Source organism: Urocitellus parryii, chromosome 6 (genome assembly GCF_045843805.1).
Source record: "Urocitellus parryii isolate mUroPar1 chromosome 6, mUroPar1.hap1, whole genome shotgun sequence".
NCBI classification, from domain to species: Eukaryota; Metazoa; Chordata; class Mammalia; order Rodentia; family Sciuridae; genus Urocitellus; species Urocitellus parryii.
The window spans coordinates 95,227,036-95,248,816 of record NC_135536.1 but is presented as its reverse complement, the minus strand read 5'-3'; the positions used below and the strand labels follow the sequence as shown (position 1 = coordinate 95,248,816).

The 21,781-nt window shown below is 35.7% G+C and overlaps 1 protein-coding gene across 1 annotated transcript in view; it reads left to right on the top strand.

Moving 5' to 3' along the window:
• Shc4 (SHC adaptor protein 4) overlaps positions 1–21,781 on the top strand; it is a 123,970-nt gene that overhangs the window by 100,130 nt on the left and 2,059 nt on the right. The window contains exons 10-11 of the mRNA XM_026390639.2: positions 5,230–5,409; positions 15,186–15,439. Of these exons, the coding sequence (XP_026246424.1) occupies positions 5,230–5,409; positions 15,186–15,439 (434 nt within the window). The remainder of the gene's footprint in view (positions 1–5,229; positions 5,410–15,185; positions 15,440–21,781) is intronic.

The following is a 21,781-nucleotide window of genomic DNA, read 5'->3' as shown; positions in this document are numbered from 1 at the left end:
AGCTTAGTTATAGAATCCAAAATTGATCGTTTTTGATTATCTTGGTTTTATTTCTTACTTAAACCAACAGTGTAACTTCTTATGTCATATGTGGCATTTATATGCCCTAAGCCACCATAAGCAGATCCAAACAGACAAGTAGTCTTTATAATAAAAGTTTGTTTAGACCTGGGATATTTTTTCATAGAAATAATTTTAGCAATGATGCCTCTTACACAATTACACTACATGATACTATTCTGGTTTGCTTAAACTGGAGCATAAATGTATATTTCATTATGAAAAATACAGTTAAAATTCTGTTGCTGCCTTTCATCATGGTGGCTCTATGGTAATGATTAACTGAGAACCTTGCAGAGTCTTGGGGAAATGAGAGATGGTATTTGTAATTGAAAAAAGTCCTCCACTAGATATATTCTTCCACAATTAGTCCCTGAACTACAACATTGTTTTTGATGAGGAATCATAATATTAGAAAGCCTTCTTGCCAAATCTTAGCCACTAGCTGGGTGCAGTGACACGCCTGTAATCACAACAATTTGGGAGGCTGAGGAAGAGGATTACAAATTTGAGACCAGCCTCAGCAATTTAGTGAGTCCCTGAGCAACAAGACCCTGTTTCAAAACAAAAAGCAAAGCAAAAGAAAATAAAATGGGCTGGGGATATGGCTCAGTGGTAAGGGCCACTGGGTTCAATCACTGGTACTAAAAAACAAACAAACAAACAAAAACCAATCTTGGCCACTAAAATCCTGGTGGGATAGAGGAATTCAACCCATGCTCCAGAGGCTACAAGAAAGGTCCCTTCTATTGTGGCAAAAGGCATTTTCCTACTGTAATGTCCTTTCATCCCTAGATAACCATAAGTCAGGTCCATATTTCAGGTTTATATCACCTTCCTGTGACTCCTGGGCATGTGTTTAAAAAGTGGTCTGAAATTCTTGACCAATGAGCAAATTAGCCAGTTGCCAGAACAGCAAATATATAGTTTTTATGGCATTTTCCAGAGCTGCATTTGTAAGCATTTGAGAGACACCTATATAAATATTTTTAATAAGGTTTGGATTTTTCCTCCCAAGACATTTATTTATTCAAATATTGACTTAAAACTTGAATTTTGGGAGTATTATAAATATTGCAATAAGTTATTGAAGGATTTAATTGTTTTTGTTCTAAACACAGAAATAATCTCTATCCTTAGCACTAAATTTTTTCCGCATGGAAAAAATAATTAGCAAAGTATAATAATGTTTCCCAAACCTTCAAGTTAAATGGAAATATTGATATTCTAAATCAAAATGGTGTTAAAGTTCCATAAACCTTAAGGGCTTACACTTGAAAATTTTGTTAAAGTACATATATGGTGTATATATTTATTTTCTGCCACAAATCTTCTCTTAGGCAGATTGGCTAGGTTTTCAGAGTAATATTTGGCACAGAGAACTTTTGGAATGCATAATGGCTGGCATATGTGACTAAGCTCTCATCAACCATATACTTTAGCCTAGAATGATGTTAAATTTGGGTACTGGGTGGGGTGCCTTTTTTAAAAATTTAAGACAACATTGCCAACTTCAGTATGATGTTGCATTTAAAAAAAAAGCAATGGTAGTTTTCAGGAGAGACTGTATACAGACATCAAGGCTTCTGTGTAATCCTTCTGAATGGTAAATTTGATGTGGTCAACTCAGGCTAATGCTTCGGGAAGAAGCAGATGTGTTAAAGGTTGAGTCAGGATCCTCAGAACATGATGGGGTAAAATATGCTAAGATAGGAAAACAGAATAGACATTCAGTCATTTGTTCATTTAGCTATTTTTCTTCTGAGTAATAAACAGGTAATGAAGATGCAAGACCTACTTTAAAAAAAATTTGTTCTAGTCTTTCTTCTTTAGGACTCAAGGAATTTGTGACCTGGAGGGGAAAGATAGACAAGAAAACAGATAAAATATATTATGGAGTGGCATCTAACCCAACTTGAAGGAAGGAAGAACTCAAGAGAAAGCTTTCTGAAGGTTCAGGTTTTAAATAGTTTCAGGGCAGAGTTGTACAGGACAAACAGGAGTTAAAGAATGGAGAGGGTTATTGCAATAAGAGATAAATATCATGTATAGGGGCTTAGCATCTATGAATAAATAAACAGCTGAGCACTATGATAACTATTTATTGATTGCCTACCAAAAGGCAAAGTCTATGTTCAGTGTTTCACTAACATTAGTTCCTTTAATCCTCATGACTCTAGTTTAAAGATATGAAAACTGAATCTTGGTGGGTGTGGGGTATGGGGTGGGGTTACTTAGCTTGCTCCAGGCCACACAGTAAGAGGTACCACAGGGGTGTGAAACAGGTTCATATGAATTTAGAATATTTGGTCATATTCTAATTTCAATAATTTTTTATGAGCAGCAACTCCTAAACAAATGATTATTCAATCATTTGTTATAAATACATATGCCAGTGTATTATGCAGACATTATAAAATACACATAGAATACTTTGAAGTTGGAATTTATGGTAAACAGTTTTTTAACAGTCTTGCTAATCAGAACAACTAGATGCTATCATTAGATAACATTTTGAGACCCAGTATGCATTTAGAGCATTTACTGATAAAGAAAATAGATGTAGATCTTCATTTTAAATCTTGGTAATTTTAACTTTTGGGGACCAAAGTCTCACCTGATTATATTGTTATTATTCATAAGCTCATAATGCAACCAAGAAGTTTGTACTAAGAGTAAAAGAATGATCTTCAATCTTTGATTTCTTTGCAGTGATCTTTTAGTCACTTTCCATTTGTGAAAGTAAATTTAGTTTAAAGTAGATAATACAACTCATAAATCCTCTTAACCAAGCAAATGGAAACTGTAATATGTTGCAAAATACACAAACAAAAGAGGTGCTCTGTTGAACTCTCTCCCTGCAGAAACCCCACTCCTCTCTCAGGAAATCCTACATATGAAGTATACCACTTGACCAGATAGCATGAAACAGCTGACAAACAGAAAAGGAGTAAAGGAGGAGCAGGTAGTAAGAACGTAATCTGGCTGGGCTTTCCCTACTTGGTGTACTCTTAAGTTTCTATACTGTCAGTTAACAGAATCATAGTACTTAACTCACCATGAGGTGTGGTCCACTATGCATTAGATTTGTTGTAGGGGACAGATGAGACAAGGCACTGAAGATAGCAGGAAATATTATTTGGCTGCAGCCAGGTTCAGAGTGTACAGCTTTTACTGTAATCAGTTAATCCCCTAAATCCCAAGTTCAGGTAGTTTCAGAACTTTATGCCCAGCATGTAAGGGGAGGGGCTCAGAAGTTCATAGTCAGCAGAAGTTCACATAAAAGCAGCTTTTTCTTTCACTGTTTTGGCAAGTTAACCCTTCAAGGACAACACCTGAGAAGAGGAGAGCTGCTTCTCCCCTTTATTTCCTCCCCCTGCCAGCTGTTACTATGGAGCCCGATTGGTAACTTATTTTATCTTAGAAATGTAGACATCTCTGTGAAGCTCCAGCTCATGGCCAGAGCCCTTGTTAAAGGATTTGTCTTTTTATTATCATATTTTGCATTTGCAAGCACACTTTTACAAACTAATATATTGGATAAGTGTTTGTGAAAAACTAGTAAAGGGGTGTTCAGCACCTGCAGTGCTGATTTCTCCCAGGTCACTAAAAAAGAGCAACAGGAAAATAGGAAATTTACCTACATTGAACTTTTGTAGAGACTCTTTTCTGGTAGTCTTAAAATCAATTATGGTGAAGATTTCTGAAGAAGCTTAGTTAAGATTTTCTGTGGAGGAAGGGGTGTCACTACAGGTCCTCAGAGGAGTTCAATGACTGAAGCAATAAAGGACTAATGCTGTTTTATGGCAAATCAATGGAATGTCACTATTTCATGTACACCTCATGGGATAGTACATTTAGCTAAGACTTAAGTATATTTGTTTAAACAGAAAAGCAAAATATTCTATCCTGGCATTCTTAGTAAAGAACTATCTGGATGCCACAGAGTACTTCATGCCATCAGGTAGTGCTAATGTCCATGAATTCAGTATTATATGCCAGGTATGTGCAGGATGACAGCTGTGAACAAAGCAGACGTCATCCCTGTTTTCATAGAGCATATGATTGAGATGTGTGCAGAACTCCAACAATTAATAACAAATAAAAAAATGAATTGTTCTTGTGGTATGGGCTCCAGTGGTTAAGCACAAAATACTAGGAAAGAAGAGATCCAATCTAGTTTGAAGGGTCAGTGAAGGCTTTCCTGAAGAAAGGAGTTTAAACTGACTTCTAAAGGGCAAGAGTGATGGATAAGGGGAGAGAAGAGCATGTCAATCAGAGAAGAGGAGCCTTACTATGGAGACCATACTGCGAGGTCAGTGTGACCCCAAGCAGAGATCTAGAAGGAGAAAGGAGGAAGGGGAGCCAAGTGCAATAAAACAGGGCTTACGGCTTGTCAAAGAGTGTGGGAAGCAATCAGAAGGTTTTTAAACTGAGAAATATGACCAGATTTGCAGTTTAAAACATAATTGTAGGCACTATGTATAAAATAGTATGGACGGAAAGAGAACAGCTTAAGAGGGAAGAAGGAGATAACCTGAGGGTAGAGTCCTATCCATTGAATAACAGAATGAAATATTGCAATTGGTGCAAGGCTGAGGTTGGCAAGAGAAAACTTTGAGAGTAAAACCGATACCAAACTTCCCATACTTAAGAATTTTAATTTATTAATTCATTTATTATTTTAAAAATATACTTAGTTCACAAGTAAGAATTTTGAATTAATTAATGAAGCTTTTGAAAAGGAGTTTAACAAATAGATATTCAGATTTTATATAATATTTGTGTTTTCCTGATTGCTATGCTACTACTACAAGCCAAGCCATGGATTGGAACTGTTTGCTGAGACAATTGCAACCCCACCCCTCTTGTTTTTTTCTCCAGCCATTCCTCTTCAGAATTTTTTTGCTTATCTTTGGTCTGCTTTGGGGATAATGGGTCAGCTGAGGGACAAGGCAGAGAAGGAAAGGAAGACCAGAGAAAAAGTGTCTTTTCCTTGAAGATTGATGCATGTCTTGATTTTATGAGTGAGACCCTAAAAATCAGTGTTCAGTTTTTGTTTAGAGTAATAGCTTACTGTTTACTTAATAGCTTCCTGTCATTTCTCTACTTAAACATGATTTACTGTTATCAAAAATATAATGAATTGATCACTGCTAATCACTATAGGTAATGCCCACGAGAAAGGGGTGCACTGTCAGCGAGATGCCTCGTTAATGAAGCACACATGTCGAGTGGATCTTTTTGATGACCCTTGCTACATTAATACGCAGGCTCTTCAAAGTACATTCAGCTCTGCTCAGAATCAAAACCCATTTCAGCCACTGGGGAGCTCATGGCATTATGGAAGTAAGTATCTACTCATTGTCTGTTTGGTTTCCTGGGAGCCATGCTAATGAATTACAAACCGTGTATCTGAAAACAACAGAACTCTTCTCTCACAGTTATGGAGCCCAGAATTCAGGTCTTGTATGCTGAGCTTTGAAGTGTTTCTTCCCTATGTGGATCTGATTAAAGACCTTGCCCCGTTGACTCCCATTGGTTACCCTATTTTACCTGATTAGAATACTGTCCAATTTTCCTCCCATTGGTTACTTTAGAATACTGTCTACTTTATCCCCATTGGTTATTTTAGAATACTGAACCTGTGGAGGGAATTGCCATGGTAATGGGACTCATCTCCCTGTCTTGTCCTCCAGTGGCATTTTTCTTATACCCTGCCTCTGCCATCTTGGTGTCCCCGAACTCCTGCTTAACATTTCTGCTTAACATTTTCCCCTGAGAGATATGATCTCAAAATTCTTTTTGGGTGGCTGAGAAGCTGACATCTTCTTACAGCTGCTTCAGGCTGACAGTGGACTATTGTTCCTCTCTATTTGGGATTCACAGAACTCTTGCCCTGTCTGGTCAAGACGAGACAGCGGAATGCCTGGGTCCATTTGTGGGATCAGTTTGTAGCCTTGTTGTAGTACCAGCTGGAGTTTGATTGCCTTTAAGTGAGAGGAGACAAGTCTTATTAGGTAGGTTTAATAGGCAGGGTCCAAATAACAAAATCAAAAGGAGTATTAAAAGGGGTCCTGCCAAGGATAGTAACCAAGACATCCAGTTCTACAATTTTGACTATGACTGTGACTTTGACTGTGACTTTACTTCCAAATTTTGGAGGCTTGGTATGTTAATTTCTTTGCTGCACTCATAAGTATCTCAGATTGATTTGCATAAAAGCCACATTCTTCTTCCAATAAGAGACATAATCTCCCTTTCCCAGCAGTTAACAAATCTAGTCCCATTCTGTTTTGGAGAGTGACTGCTGCTAATGAATCTGATTTTGAAGAGAATTATGCTTTTCACTATTTCAACTAGGCCATGGGAAAGATCTTTAGACAAGCTCTGAAAATTAAAAGGGAGGTGGTTACCCCCTCTACCCCTGTGCCAGTTGGCTGCTGGCAATTCTTGATGTTCCTTGGCTTGGATGCACTCCATTCTAATTTTGCTTTGGTCTTCACATGGCCTTCTCCTGTGTCTCTGTTTCAGATCTTTCCTTTCTTGTAGACAAAAATCACTAGATTTAGAGTGAAATGATATCATTGTGTGAAGTAAGATCAGCTCATCTTAAGATCCTGGATTTAATGATATTTTCAAAGACCCATTTGCTAAATTAGGTCACATTCATAGGCATCCAGGATTAGAATTTGAAATTATTTTTGGGGGACATTATCTAACTCATTATACTGTCTCTTGTTTTTAAAGAAGACTATTTCCTTGACTTCATTTTTGGGGGGTTGTAAAGATTTTTTCTTAAGTTCCTCCCCATGGTTAATAATAGATTAGAACTTTATGGAAAAATTTTGGGTTTCAAGTTTTGGGTACATTAGTTTTGAATATTCTTTCAAATACTTTGAAATTATTCTCATTTTTTGGTTTCTGTAATGTGTTTTTACTGAAGGAAGGATTGTCAAAACTAGAATTTTGAATTTGTTTATTTGCATGAGGTACAATGGATACCATTTATGGTCTGTTTAGTGATGTCATTTATATTATTTTAAAAAATCCTTGATAAGTCATCTCTATAGCACTAAAATGAGCTGGCTCCTTTCTTCAACCATATACTGTAGGTAAAATGTAATAAGACAAATATCAGTTTGCTGATAAATTGCTACCAGGAGCAAATGCATAAACAAGAACATAAATAAAAGCAAAATAAACCAGACACCTACAATCAACTGAAAAACAAATAAACAAAAATGTTTTTCATAAAATATTGAAGCTTGTTGGTTTTGGAGATTGGCTTGATGTCAAGTTTGGTTTGCTCCAAAACTAGAGAACCAGTCCCTGAGAAAGTCCTTTCACCAGCCCAGGAAGTATCTCCAGAACTGCCAAAAGCAAATTTCCAACTAGTGTGGCTGCAATGGCAAGAAAAAATTTAAAAGGAGATTTTGTTGAGCCTGAACTTCAACAGACTACCTTAACTCTCTAGACAAAGAGAGTTCTTATTGCCAGCCAGGTGGCAAGCAGTTTGTCTTTTTGCACACTTTCTTAGATCACTTTTGGCATCCAACCTAACCAAGTAGAGTTCTCTGGAAGCAGACACTAAGATGGTACTTGGCATGCAAGGTTTTTATGGGGATCAATATCAGAAAGTAAAGAGGAGAAGGAGAAACTGGGCAGAGGGGAAAGTAGAACAGTAGAAGTACAGGCCTAATAAAGCCTTGGCCAGCCCCACAGAGAGCCTGTGTGTTTTGTCAGAATTGTCCTACATTGAGCCTAAATGGCTGGGACTTTATAACCCCATGTATCCCAGTCTGTATGTGTACCACTCTAAGGAAGATAAAGCCTTGGGACTGGTGAGACGGACCCTGGAGGGCTGGTTAGTTGGTAGCTTACTTCTACATGGGAGCAATTGGTTCTTCCTTGAAGGGGAATCTAGGCAGTGTATCTCTGTCCACCACAGAGGGCATCTTGTAAGATGGATGATGGGAAGTGAAATGAATTCAGATTTCTACAGTAAGTTCACTTGATTGTCCCACATATAATATCTTGGGTGGATAAGATAACATTTGTTATAGGGTTGGTTTTAAAAGTAGCTTTATGAGGAGTGTATGTTTGATAGAGACACAACATATCAGAAAACTTATTTAATGAGTTGTCCAAATTAGGTGATCTGGGGTATTCTTTGATTCAAAACTCTACTTTCTTTATTATTGAGTCTTTGGTATTAAAAATACTTAGAATCTAAGCAAAGAAATTTTTGTGTCATAGATAATTAAGCAATATGAAAAGGCAGAAATAATTCAAAACAAAATTTCTACCAATAGTTGAAAATAAATAAGGCCTTCCTTGTCTGAAATTGCAATGTCAAGGTATATTTTCCCTGAAGAGCTTCTTTTTCACCTTTTCTTATTCTCCCTACTTTAGTGGCAGCATGTTTAATAATTTAGACCTCCAGTACTTTCTTGTTCTTTGTTTCCTATTAGAATGTAATGTACCATGACCTCCTGGGCTTCTTTTTGCTCTCTTGAGGTAAATTTCAGCCTTCTGTGACTCCCTCCAAAAAAATTAAATCCAACTCCAAAAGCATCAATAAAGTTGATTTAAGAAAATTTTAGGAGAACATGGGATGAGGTAACTTCATGCATATTTTTCTATAAAATGTTATAAATGAATCTTTAATCTTTCCTCCATAATATTTCTTCCTGTTTCCTTCCTTCCTCCCTAAAATACTCTTTAGCTATTTTAGGCATATTTAGCCTCTTTTATCAAGACAAAAACTTACTGATCTATGAAGAACTAAAAACAAAACAAAAATCTATAGTTATGAACCTGTTTTCGTCCATGCATGCTCTCAGGGCTCTTCAACTCATCCTGTCACACTATCAATATAAGAAAAGTTCTGACACATGTTTATTCTTACTGATCATGGCAGAAGGGCATCTTTCATTCTTGAACTGATTTTCTGTCTCTATATTATTAATTTCAATCTAAGCTGCCATAAGCAGGAAATGCCTCAAAATGCTCATATAAAAAAGACCAACATTTTATTTCTTTTACCCATTGGTTCAAAGACTGGGATATAGGGCTGGTATAAGGTTACATTGCTGTTCTTGACATCTAGCTTCCATCTCTGGTCTAAGGTGGTTGTTTGGATTCTCACATTTGTATTCAGCCAGTGGAAGAGAGACAGGCAAGAAGAGTGCTGTATATTCCTTTGAAGGATATGACCCAGAAGTGGTGGATATTATTCATTCTCACTGGTAGAACTTGTTGTTATACCCACCTGCAAGGGGAAGCTAGGAATGTTACCCTAGCTGGGTGCCTAGCCAAAACTTTGGAGTTGTATAATGTAATGAAAGGGAAGATAGACATTGTTAGACAAGTAATTGTCTCTGCTATGGTATTTTTCTGCCTCTCAAATATGAACTTTTATTTTCTTATATAACATTGTGCCCTCTTCCCAAGGGAGATCCACAAATACCCATCCATTTATAGCATCCAAGATTGGATAGGTATCCCTAATATCTGCCAAGTTATCTGCCCTCCTTTATACGCAAACTTAATAGTGGAAAAGGGATAAGAAACACACATTTGCAAAGGGAAGATTGCAGCAGCAAGTCATTGCAACTTCCAAATCCTGCCAGCAGTGGAAGCTCCTTGAACTAGAAGTGGAGAATGTGGTTTGCTTGGACCCTGGCTCAGCTATTTGAGAGGACTTTGTTATCATGGATCTAGACTGTGCCCTTTTCGTTGACCCTACTATTATCTTCTACATGTACACCTAAAGTAAGTGTTGGAGAATGTGCTTTTCCTGGAGGATCTACCACTTTTGCAGCCTGTATCAGTTTGCTGTCAAATTGCTACCAGGAGCAAATGCTTAAACAGGAACATAAATAAATATGTTTTGTGTTGATAGAGGCATATATGAGGCATTGTGATTTCTTGGGCAATGTGATTTACTCAAAAATTTAGTAGGATTCTACTTTATTTGATTAGAGTCCTTACCATGTGAAGTTTTACATAATATTCCTTTATTGTCCTTTTATTACCTAAAGGACATGTAGTAATATCCCTTCTCTCATTCCCATTATTGGCAATTTTCTCTTTTTTTACTTGATAAACCTTATTTTAGTTAATTAATTTATTGGTATTTTCAAAGTACCCAGGTTTGGGTTTAATTTTCTCTTTTTTTTGGTTTTCTATTTCATTGATTTCTATTTTTATCTTTATTATATCTTCCTTTTGCTCTCTTTGGATTAAATTTTCTCATCTTTATCCAGCTTCTACTACATTTTCTTCTAGAGACTTTACAGTTTTATTTACATAATAAAACATTTATTCCACTTAACCCTATATAATTTATGTCAGATAGAGGGTATAACTTAATTTTATCCAGTTTAATCAGTTTTTCAAAAACTGTTTATTAAATAATCTCTTCTTTTCCTCCATGCTAGGCTGTGCTTATCTATATAAATCGATTTATGGGATTTTCATTGCACTTTTTCTATTGGGTCACTTATATGTTCTATATCAGTATATGATTTGCCATGTGCTAATTGCTATGTCTTTGTAATATGTCTTAATAGACATGTAATTCTTTCTTTATAAATAATTTTCTTTGAGTACTCACTAAACCTTTTGCTTATGCTTAACCTATTTTGTTGACATTTTTGCCAAATTTTCAGACAATTTTTGTCAGTAAATATATTTTTCTTCTCAATTATGCAAATAAATTCCAATTTTATAATCTTCATCAAATAAATTCCCATTGCACATTTTTTACGTGCCCAGGAATCCATACTAACAAGCCATATATGGTCAATTTTCATTATTTATGTGTTTTCATTACTTACATACTTGATAATTAGCTTATCCGCTAAAATTTCATGGTTACCCCAAAATTAGTGATCTGAGTACTTTCATAGTCATTGACAGATGTGCACAGAGCAACAAAAAATGAGTCATATAAATGCCACATTCCCAGATAAGGTAAGATAAAGAAAAGCTCTTCCTTCTTGTTCACTTCTCATACTGTAAACACGTGTTCTTTTGTGGTGTATTTAGTGTCATGTTTTGCACATTTGTGCTATTTCTTGGTAATTTCATTGTTTAAAATGTTCCCCAAGCATAGTACTGAAAAACTGTGTAGTGTTTATAAGTGCAAAAAATTTATGATTTGACCAGTGTAACTCCACATCATGTATAACCACAAGAATGGGTAGTTATACTCCATGTATGTGTGATATATCAAAGCATGTTCTAGGGACTGGGGTTGTGGCTCAGTGGTAGTGCACTTGCCTGGCACATATGAGGCACTGGGTTCAGTCCTCAGGACCACATAAAAAAAATAAACAAATAAAACAAAGGTTTTGTGTCCATTTATGATTAAAAGTGTTCTTTTTTTTAAAGACACCTTCTACTATCAAGTATAACTAAAAAGAACAAATTAAAAAAAAAAAAGAAGTAACTTGCCTAAAATTTAGTCAGGAGTCACTAAGGTGGTCTTGGTTGATAAAAATACATGTAAATTAAAATAGAGTGATAATCCAAGTTTTCAAAGGGGATAGTATCCCATATCCTTGTAGTCTATGAGAGCCAATAATTATAATTTTAGCTACTCTGACAATGGTATCTCATCGCATGTTTTGTGGTAATTTCCCTGATTTGCAGTGAAGTTGAACAACTTTATGAGCATCTAATTTAGTGTACTTTTTAAGTAGCTTGTCTATCTTTTTTAAAATTACAGTATTACTCATATATCCTGTATGTGTCAATTATGTATACTATAAATATATTTCCCATTCTGTGAAAAAAAAGCTTGTGATGTGTTTTAGATAAACATTGACCAGGCATGAATTTTAGCGAGTTCAGTGTTAATCAAGATACATATTAAACAACTTGTCTTTAAATAGAAACCCACATAAAATAAGATTGTGTATTGACTGATAGATAAAAATGTTGTGACCTGAAGCTTGTAGGAACATAAACTCTAAAGAGTAATGCACTTCCCTTAGGAGTTAATGGTTGCTTTCACTACTTCAGTGTTTGTGGCTACTTTATAAAACATAACTTGTGCAAATACCCAGAATCCACTGTATTTACAGTTCTCTTTAATAGGAAATGTAGTCATCATGACATGTTGTAGTGAGAAAAGGGTAGGCTTCAGAAAATTGAGGATTCTTCCCAGCCCTGATACTCTTCTCCTATGCTGTTATCCTTCTTCTGATTACATCCTTAGTTATGTGGCTATTCTTTTACATACATTTTACTCTATAGACAGGTTTTTTAAAACAATTCAAAAGTAATACAAATGCTCACAGAAGAAATTAAAATGATAAAGAATAGTATAAAATGAAAAGAATAAAGATTCTTTCTTGTGCCCCAGCACTTCATCTGAATCTCTAGATGTTAACGACTTCTTTCTGATTACTTTCAAAATGTTAATGCATAGTTAAGTATCTACTTATCTAGCTTAATTTTCTTTAAAAAATAAATGAAAGTTACAACTCCCTTCTCTATTTGCTCATATTAACTTCTTATTTTAGAAATTTGTTTGTGTTAGCACATTATCTCCTTTATTATTTCCCATTTCTCTATAGTAGTCTATTTCTACATCAAAACAATTTATATAATTATTCCTCTATTGGCAGACATCTCAGTTTTCCCAGTTCTTTGCTAATATAATAATCAGTTCTACAAAAAAGTCTTTTATTTGTGCTCTTGAAAAATTGAATTTGTTAGTGAGCCATCTTTACAGTTCACATTGATTTCTTTAAATGTCACATTCTTCCTTTTTCTTTGGAATTACTTGCAATTATTTATCCATATTTTGTAAGTAAGGTTTTTTTCCCTTAGGCTGTATTCTTCCTTTCAGAGGCTTTGCCCACCAGATAGATATGGATGTGAATATTCATATCCATCCTGAGTTTTCCTGAAGTTCTGATAATGAACAATATGTTTTTAGTTCCTAAGTGGAGCTCCAAGATGAGAGGATTACATTCTTCTATGATTTGTAACACTTTTGAGGGGAGGGGTGTCTCAATTAAATATTGAGTGTCCTACTTTGCTGCTTCCTAACCTTCTCTACAATTTATTAAACATCATTTATAAATTATATAAATAACTATATTAGATTATGACTATCATTCTCAAAGTCAACTTTACATAAGAAAAGTAGTAAGATAACAAATGATGCACCACAATATTGAGAATGGTTATATTTAGGGATGGAACTACAGATGACTAATTTTCTATATTTAAAAAATAGCATTTAAAACAACATTTTAAAACATCTGTCATATATTCTGCTTTTGGCAGAATTAGATTTACAGCAAATGTTCAAGTGACTTAAATTTCCCAGCAAAGTATATCTTGTCCTGGTGCTAGCTTCGGAAACTGTGTTAGGAAAACATTATATCCTCTGGCTGGCCTGAGATCTGTTGCCTCTTTTCAAGCTGATATAATGTCTGTTTTTCTTTTGTTTTGTCCTTGTCCAAAAGCTCTTCACCAAAATCTGAGAATAAACTAAAAAGAGACATCCACTAAGATGAGTGTGCCCCCATACCCTCCCAAGGCATGCTTCACATTCATGCAAACACTTGCTTACTTACACAAACACACACAAATACTCATTAGAACTTCTCCATTGTGCCTGAAAGCAGGCAGCACTGAGGCCAATCGCAAGTATTATTCATCAAATCTAAACACATTTCACCAGGCTTTTTTCTGGCAACAATAGGAAGACTTGATTATTTGTATAGGAGAATTATTTCCAGTCATTAGATTTAGACTACAGATATTTTTTAAAATGTGAATGCTGCATCTTTTGTTATGCAGAAAGAAATTCTTAAGGAGGGACAAAATTATAACATATTAACAAGAGAATTGGATTATGTCCACAGAGTGCTATTTGTCCTATACCAGTGATTTCATGGTATAGTTATATTTGAGTTATAAAATTCTGTCAAATTAATTTCTCATCTTACATAAGAACATGTAAACACTCCATCATATTAATAAAATGAGAAGTATTCTTTATATTTAAAAATACAGAGTCTGTTTTTTGTGTTTATTTTCTTGGTAAATTTGCCAGAAAACATACAACTATTACTTGAATTCAGATATAGGAATTTATGCTGTTACTTCTGGAGATCCTTTGCATCATTCTGATATCATTGATATCTACTAGAGACCTTTGTGGGCACTATATAAGTAGAGTTGATAGGCCAGTTTTAAATAGAAAAATTTCATATCCAAAGCTAGGGCCTTAGAGTTATGTGATTAAAAGCCTGGGCTTTGAAGTCAGGTTTCGAATCCCAGATCTACAACATATTAGCAGTGTGACTCTAAGTTAATTAGCCTTTCTAAAGATTCACTATTTTTGCCTGATTTAAAAGCAAACAAGTATCAATAATAACAAGAGCTAGCTGATGTACATTCTCATTCCCAGTGTTCTCAGCTCTGCACAATACTGATTCCGCAGGGCCTTAAGGAGCTGCTTTAAGGCTAATGCCTCATTGATGTTTTGCTTTGTTTTACCTCATCAACTCTGTTTTGTCCAGGCAGATGAATGGCTTAACTATTAGAGAGTTCATTTAATATAAATGCTTTAAGGTTTAGCAAAGCTTTGAAGTTTTTGGTCAGAAGAATGTCTAGAAGCACATTAGTAATTCATAAATTAGTATAAAAAAGGAAAAAGAAAATGCTAAATGTTAAACAGTGGGCACAATTCAAAGTTTCGGTTGCTGTTTTAAAAGAATTGAGAAACATTTTGGAAGTTATGAGTAGTCCAGGTACAGCGTAAGCCTCTTTCTTTTTAACACACAGCCCTTGGGACACAAAGAGCCTCTCTCTACAGTTATAAAAGCAGTTCTCATGGGTTGGTTCTGTTTCTCATCTGAAAGGAAAACTCCTGTACCTGGGAAAGCCTTTTCTGGTAATAGAAGCCAAAGGCAATGTTTGGATCTACCATTAAATTAGAGCCTATTGGGAGTTTTGGAAAAGAAAAAAACACCTCATTTGTTCCAGAAACAGTGTTAAACACTGCCTAGCTCATAGTAGGACATAAAGTTATGTTTGCTGAGTAGTTGGATGAGGAGATAACTTGGAGATGTCTCTATGTGTTCTGACTTCAGAGGCACCAGAAACTGTTCAGCCGGGTGCCACAGCCCAGCCTGCCAGCTCACATTCTTTGCCACACATCAAGCAGCAGCTGTGGAATGAAGACTGCTACCATGGCAAGCTGAGCAGGAAGGCAGCTGAGAGCCTTTTGGTAAAGGATGGGGACTTTTTGGTTCGGGAGAGTGTGACATCCCCTGGGCAGTATGTACTGAGTGGACTACAGGGAGGCCAGGCAAAACATCTTCTCCTGGTGGATCCTGAAGGCAAGGTATCATTGATTTTTCATTACACATTTCATAGAATATTGTCTATTAAGGTTACTCTGAATGGTATCCAAAACTTGAGATTGAATAGTGTTTATGTTTAAGCATTTACTTTTTCTTGAACCTTCCATCTGGAGCAAGAGGTGCTAAGTAGAGACTAGTGGAAGAATTAGAGTGGAAGGCCAGGCTGGAACATTAAGTTAAGGATAATCTCTCTCTCTGTCCTTCTCATTCAATCCAATGAACAGCTACTACATGAAAGTACAAGGATTCAGCTGTGCTCTTATTGACTCTTGTTCAGTGTCACATAAGTAGTTCTTGCTCTCAGGAGGCTTATACTTTCATAAAATAGTGTTTAAATAATCATAACATAAAGCCAAATGAGATAAGGATGGTTCAACCAAAACATTATAATGTTTCTCAGTATAGAGAGATCATTGTGGTTGAGACAAACTGGGAAAACTTCTTATAGGATCTGACATGTTAGGTAAACTATGAAAGAGTGAAGAATTTAAAAAGGGCATTTGGAGTACAGTGAAAGAGTGATAGGAACAGATGGAGTAATAGAATGGTATTAAGCCAATAGAAGATGTATGGGTGGAGCAGAGAATAACCTGTAGACATCTGGAAACGTTCTTTGGAAACGATGTATAGGGTGGAAATGCCTAATTTTCTAGACATTGGGGAGGCATTAGCAGTTTTAGAAGAAGGGAATGATGCATGAAAAGGTGACATCAACCACAATAATAGCAGTAGTCCCAGTCCTCATTCTCCAACAGAAACACTGATTTGAAAATTCTGTATGGACCAAAATACTTTTATGAGAATCTTGGAATCCAGTTAATAAGTTAAAGTTGTCAAGGTGAGCATAAAACTGGGAATTATCAAGTTGAAATTGCTAAAAAGAGCAATTCCACTTTACCTATGGCAGTTCTCTCAAGCCAGCATAGCTTGGTATCAGGAGAGAATGCTCTGGCTCATGACTTCTCCCTTCAAGGGTGAAAGAGAATGCATGGGATGGGAAGCATGCATCCCGTCCATTGCTCCAACTTTTCAGAGGACTGCCTGAGGGACTGGTTTCTGTCTTGCCTCATATGGAGCACCAATGGACTTGGCATAATGGGATGCATCAGAGCTGATGAGAACAAAGAACACAAAGTAGCTTGCTGCAGGTATTCTTTGCACATCCAGGAGACAGTGTACAACATGAGACTTCTCTTTCAGGAAGGGGTAGAACAAAATTTACATCCAGCATTCTGACTTTTTGGAGGGGCTCCTAATGGCCTGATATCTCTCTTGCCTGACTTGGGTTGCTGATGGGAAGTCAGGATAGCTTGGAAGTCCATTGGCTACTGAGAACAATAGTGAGAGACTTGCTGCTATAGAACAAAGGAGCTTGCAGTGCCATAAAAAGATACCAGAAAGAGGAAGAGAGTTCGGGCTTCTAAAAACTTGGCCTCTCTAATTGAGAAATTGAGTACACAGGCCCAGAGAAGTTTCATCTCCCCTCCATAAAAGGTTTTAGAGGCACCCAGAATCTCTAGCTGGTCTGATTGGTGAGTATATTCCCATATGTGAAGATAGTCTGTAAGGATTGATAGACGTAGCTGTTTTTCATGTGTGTGGATCCCAACACAAAGTTATGAGACACAAGAAGAGGCAGGGAAACATTGTCCTAACAAAGGAACAAGGTACATCTGCAGAAGCTGATCCTAAAGAAATAAAAGTATGCTTGCCTAGCATGTATGAAGCCTTGGATTTGGTCCTCAATGCTGCAACAACAAACCTTGCTGATTATTTGAAGCTGAGGACGTAGCTTAGTGGTGGAGTGCTTGCCTAGCATGTGCAAGGCTCTGGATTCAATCCCCAGCGCGCACACTCACACACTTACACATCCAAACACCCACAATTAATTAATTTTTAAATTAATTTAAAAAGGGAAATAGAGTTATCTGAATTACCTGACAAAGTAAAAGAGGTACCTGAATTCAAAGTAACCATCATAAAAGATGCTGTATGAGTTTAGGAACACAAACCATGAACAAAATGAAAAGCCAGCAAAGAGAAACAAAATATAAAAAGGAATCAAATAGAATTTTTGTAGCTAAAGAATATAACTGAACTAAAAACAACAAGTTTCCTCAAACAGAAGGAAGAATTAGTGAATAAATGATCTTGAAGGTAAGTCATTTAATATTGTCCAGACCCAGGTACAAAAAGAAAAAAAAAGATAAAGATGCCTAAAGGACTATGGGACACCATCAGATGGACAGGAATCCAAAAAGTCAAACACAGAAAGGGAATAGAAAGCTTATTTAAAGAAATAATAACTAAAAGTGTCCCAAACTTGGGGAAGAAAATAGACATCGGACTCAAGAAGCTCAATAGACTTCAACTATGAGAAATTCAAAGAAGTATACACCAAGACATAGTATAATCAAATCATCAAAACAGAGAGAGTTCAAAAGCAGCAGGAGAAATGTTCATCATGTACAAAAGAACTCACTTAAGATTATCAATGGATTGCTCATATTTTCCACAAAACAATGAGTGGATTTGATATATTCAATATTCTGAAAGAAAAAAATTTCATCATTCAAAAGTACTACATCTGGCAAAAAAAAAATGACAGATGAGATAACCAAAATCTGAAGGTGTTCATCATCACTATCCATCCCTTACAAGAAATGCTAAATGGAATTCTTTATGATGAACCAGCAACATGAAAATTTAAAGGTCACTGGTAAAGGTAAATATTATAGACAAAGAATACTGTAACACTGTAATGGTGGTGTATAAATAGCTTTTAATTCTGGTATAGAAAATAAGACAAAACTATAAATAATAACTATAAAAATATATTAATGGATATATGGTATGAAAATATGTAATTTGTGAAAGCAATAATAGTATGCATGTATAGAATTTAAAATGTACAGTATTTATATGCTGTTGAAGTTGCTACTAATAGCTTAAAATAGATTATTATCATTTAAGATGTTTTTTGTAAGCCCTATGGTAACTACAAATAACATACCTAAAGAAGATACACTAAAGAAATTTACAGCTATTGGTACATGCCTGTAATTCCAGTCACTCACGAGGCTGAAGCAGGAGGATCGCAAGTTCAAAGTCAGCCTCAGCAACTTAGTGAGGCCCTAAGCAACTTAGTGAGACCCTGTATCAAAATAAAAAATGGGCTGGGGATATGCATTAGTGGTTAAGTGCCCTGGGTTCAATCCCTGGTACAAAAAAAAAAAAAAGACAAAGAAGTCAAAACATGTCACCACACAAAAAAATCAGTGAAATATAAAGCAAGACAGCAAAAGGTAGGTCAAAAAAAAAGACAGAAAACAGTTAATAAAATGGAGAGTTTTTTCCTATTAATAACTACTTTAAATGTAAATAAATTAAAGTTCACAATCAAAAGACTAAGTGGCTGAATAAATTTTTTTTTAAAGTTGCAAAGATATGTTATCCACAATGGCTCACTTTAGATTTTTTTGTTGTGTGTTGGGGGGAGGTACTAGGGATTGAACTCAGGGACATTTGACCACTGAGCCGCATCCCCAGGCCTATTTATTTTTAATATTTATTTTTTAGTTGTAGTTGGACATGATACCTTTATTTTATTTATTTTTCTGAGGTGCTGAGGATTGAACCCAGGGCCTAGCCCATGCTAGGGCTACACTCTATCGCTGAGCCACAACCCCAGCCCTCCCCAAGCCTGTTTTGTGTTTTATTTAGAGACAGGGTCTCACTGAGTTGCCTAGTGCCTCGATTTTGCTGAGGCTGGCTTTGAACTCTCCATCCTCCTGTCACTGGGATTATAGGTGTGTGCCACTGCATGTGGCTCACTATAGATTTAAAGACACATGTAGCTGAGATTAAAAGGATAGAAAAAGATTTACCATGCAAATGATAATCAAAAGAAAGCAGGAGTGGCTGAGTTTATATCAAACACAAATAGACTTTGTCAAAAACTGCTAAAAGTGCCACTTTTCCCCTCTTTCTGTCTTGCTTTGTGTTTCTCTTTCTTTCTTTTATTTTTTTGAGGTAACATCTTTGATTCCTTTCATTTTCTTTGTGTATCTTCTATAGGGATTTTATTTGTAGTTACAATGGAGCTTACATAAACAATTTAAAGTCATAATAGTTTATTTTGAACTGATAATTCATTAGAATGTTAATTATAAGTGTATATAAATCCAAGAGCAGAGCACAAATATGTGAAGCAAACACTGGCAGAACTGAAGGGAGAAATAGAAAGCAGCACAGTGTTATTAGGGGATTTCATTACCTACTTTTCAATAATGAAAAGAATATCAGAAAGAAGACCAATGAAGAACAGAGAACTTGAAGACACTATAGACCAACCAAATGGATCTAATAGATGTATACAGCAGCAGAATACACATTTTACTTAAGTATATACATAGTAAATTCACCAGGATAGGTCACATGCTAGGACACAAAACAAGTTTTTAAAAAGTTAAAGATTGAAATAATACCAAATATCAATGGAAGAGAGACTAGAAATTGTAAAAGGAAAACAGTTATTTTTACAAATATGTAGAAATTAAACAACACACTCTTGAGCAAGCAGTGGGTTAAATAAGAAATTTAAAGGAAATTAGAAAATATCTTGACAAATGAAAATGAAAAATACTGTATTAAACTCACAGAATGCAGCAAAATCCTTACTGAAGTTTATAGTGACAAATGCCTACATTGAAAATAAGAAAGATCCCAAATGATCTAAATTTATACCCCAAAGAATTAGAAAAGTAAGACAAACTAAGCTCAAATTTTATAAAAAGAAAGAAAGAACTAAGATTAGAGTATGTATTGGTTAGCTTTGTATTAATCCAAGGGAATACCTGAGGCAGCTGATTTTATAAAGAAAAAGTTTTTTTAGTTCATAGTTTGGAGACTGAAAATCCAAAAGGCACAATGTAGGTTCGATGGTCATCCCTGGGTCACATCACTTCATGACACAGATGCAATGGTGGCTGCATGTGCAGGAGAAGTAAGTTATTACATTTTGAACCAGGAATAGAGAGGAGGCTGGGAGCCAACTCAGGCTCTCATTATAATCCTCTTGAGAACTGCCAAGGAGTTCTACAAGAACTACCTTCTGAGGGCACACTTCTAATGACTTAAGGAACTATCTTTAGACTTTACCTTACAAAGGTTCCACAGCACTTCCTAGTAATGCCTCTGTGAGGACAAAACCTTTAGTCATAATGAACCTTGGAGAGTCACTCAGACTATAGACAAACCAGAGCAGAGCATAAACAAATGGAAAAACAATAGAAAGCAATAGAGAAAAATCAGTGACACTAAGAATTGTTTTTTGAAAACATAAAGAAAATTGAGAAATCTTTAGCCAAGATAACTAAGAAAAATAAGACAAGTAAAATGAGAAATGAGGACACTACATAATTAAAAGAATTATAAGATACTACTATGTATAATTATCTGCCAGGAAATGGATAAATTCCTAAAAATCTAAACCTACCAAAACTGGATCATGAGGAAATAAAAAATCTGAATATACCTACAACTGGTAAGGAGATTGAATCAGTAATCAAAAATCTCCCAACAAAGAAAAGCTTAACATTGGTGTTGGCAGTGATTTCTTAGATAAGATTCCCAAAGCACAGGCAGACTCAGAAACAGAAAATAAAATGGTGTTTGCCAGTCCCTGGGGAGAGGGAGAAATGAGAAGTTGCTGTTTTATGGGTATACAATCTCAAGTCATACTAGAGAAAGTTCTAGAGACCTGCTGTACAACAGTGTGCTTCTAGTTAACAATATATTTTAAAGTGTACTATATATTTGAAATCTCTTGAGAGAGTAGATCTCATGTCACAATTTCTTAAAAAGCCTACGTGGGTGGGATTGTAACTGTAAATGTCTTCAGGGTCCAACCAATACTACAAGTGAGTAAAAGTGGGAAGATGATGGAGTGAGCATAGGGTGCAGTGGGTCTGCTGAACTATAAAACACCCAGTCACCATTCAATTCCAAACAGTTGCTGCCTAGTAGGGCAAGATTTGATTTTTCCAAAGAAGCCACAAAACCAGAGTTTTATATAAACTCTTCCCATTTTCAGTTCAAAATACCTAGAACTCTCCTACTTAAAAATGCTCCCTAACCTAATCCCCAGTAAACTATAACATCTGGTGTTTTTGGCCAGAGATTGGAATCTTTACAATCTCCATACTAGGAGGATTAATTTGATAATTTATATGTTGGATCCATTATAGAGAAGGGTAAGACCAGGGAAAGAGAAAAGAGGAGCTTCTAGGTAAGAAGCAGTGAAAGGCTGAACCAGAATGGAG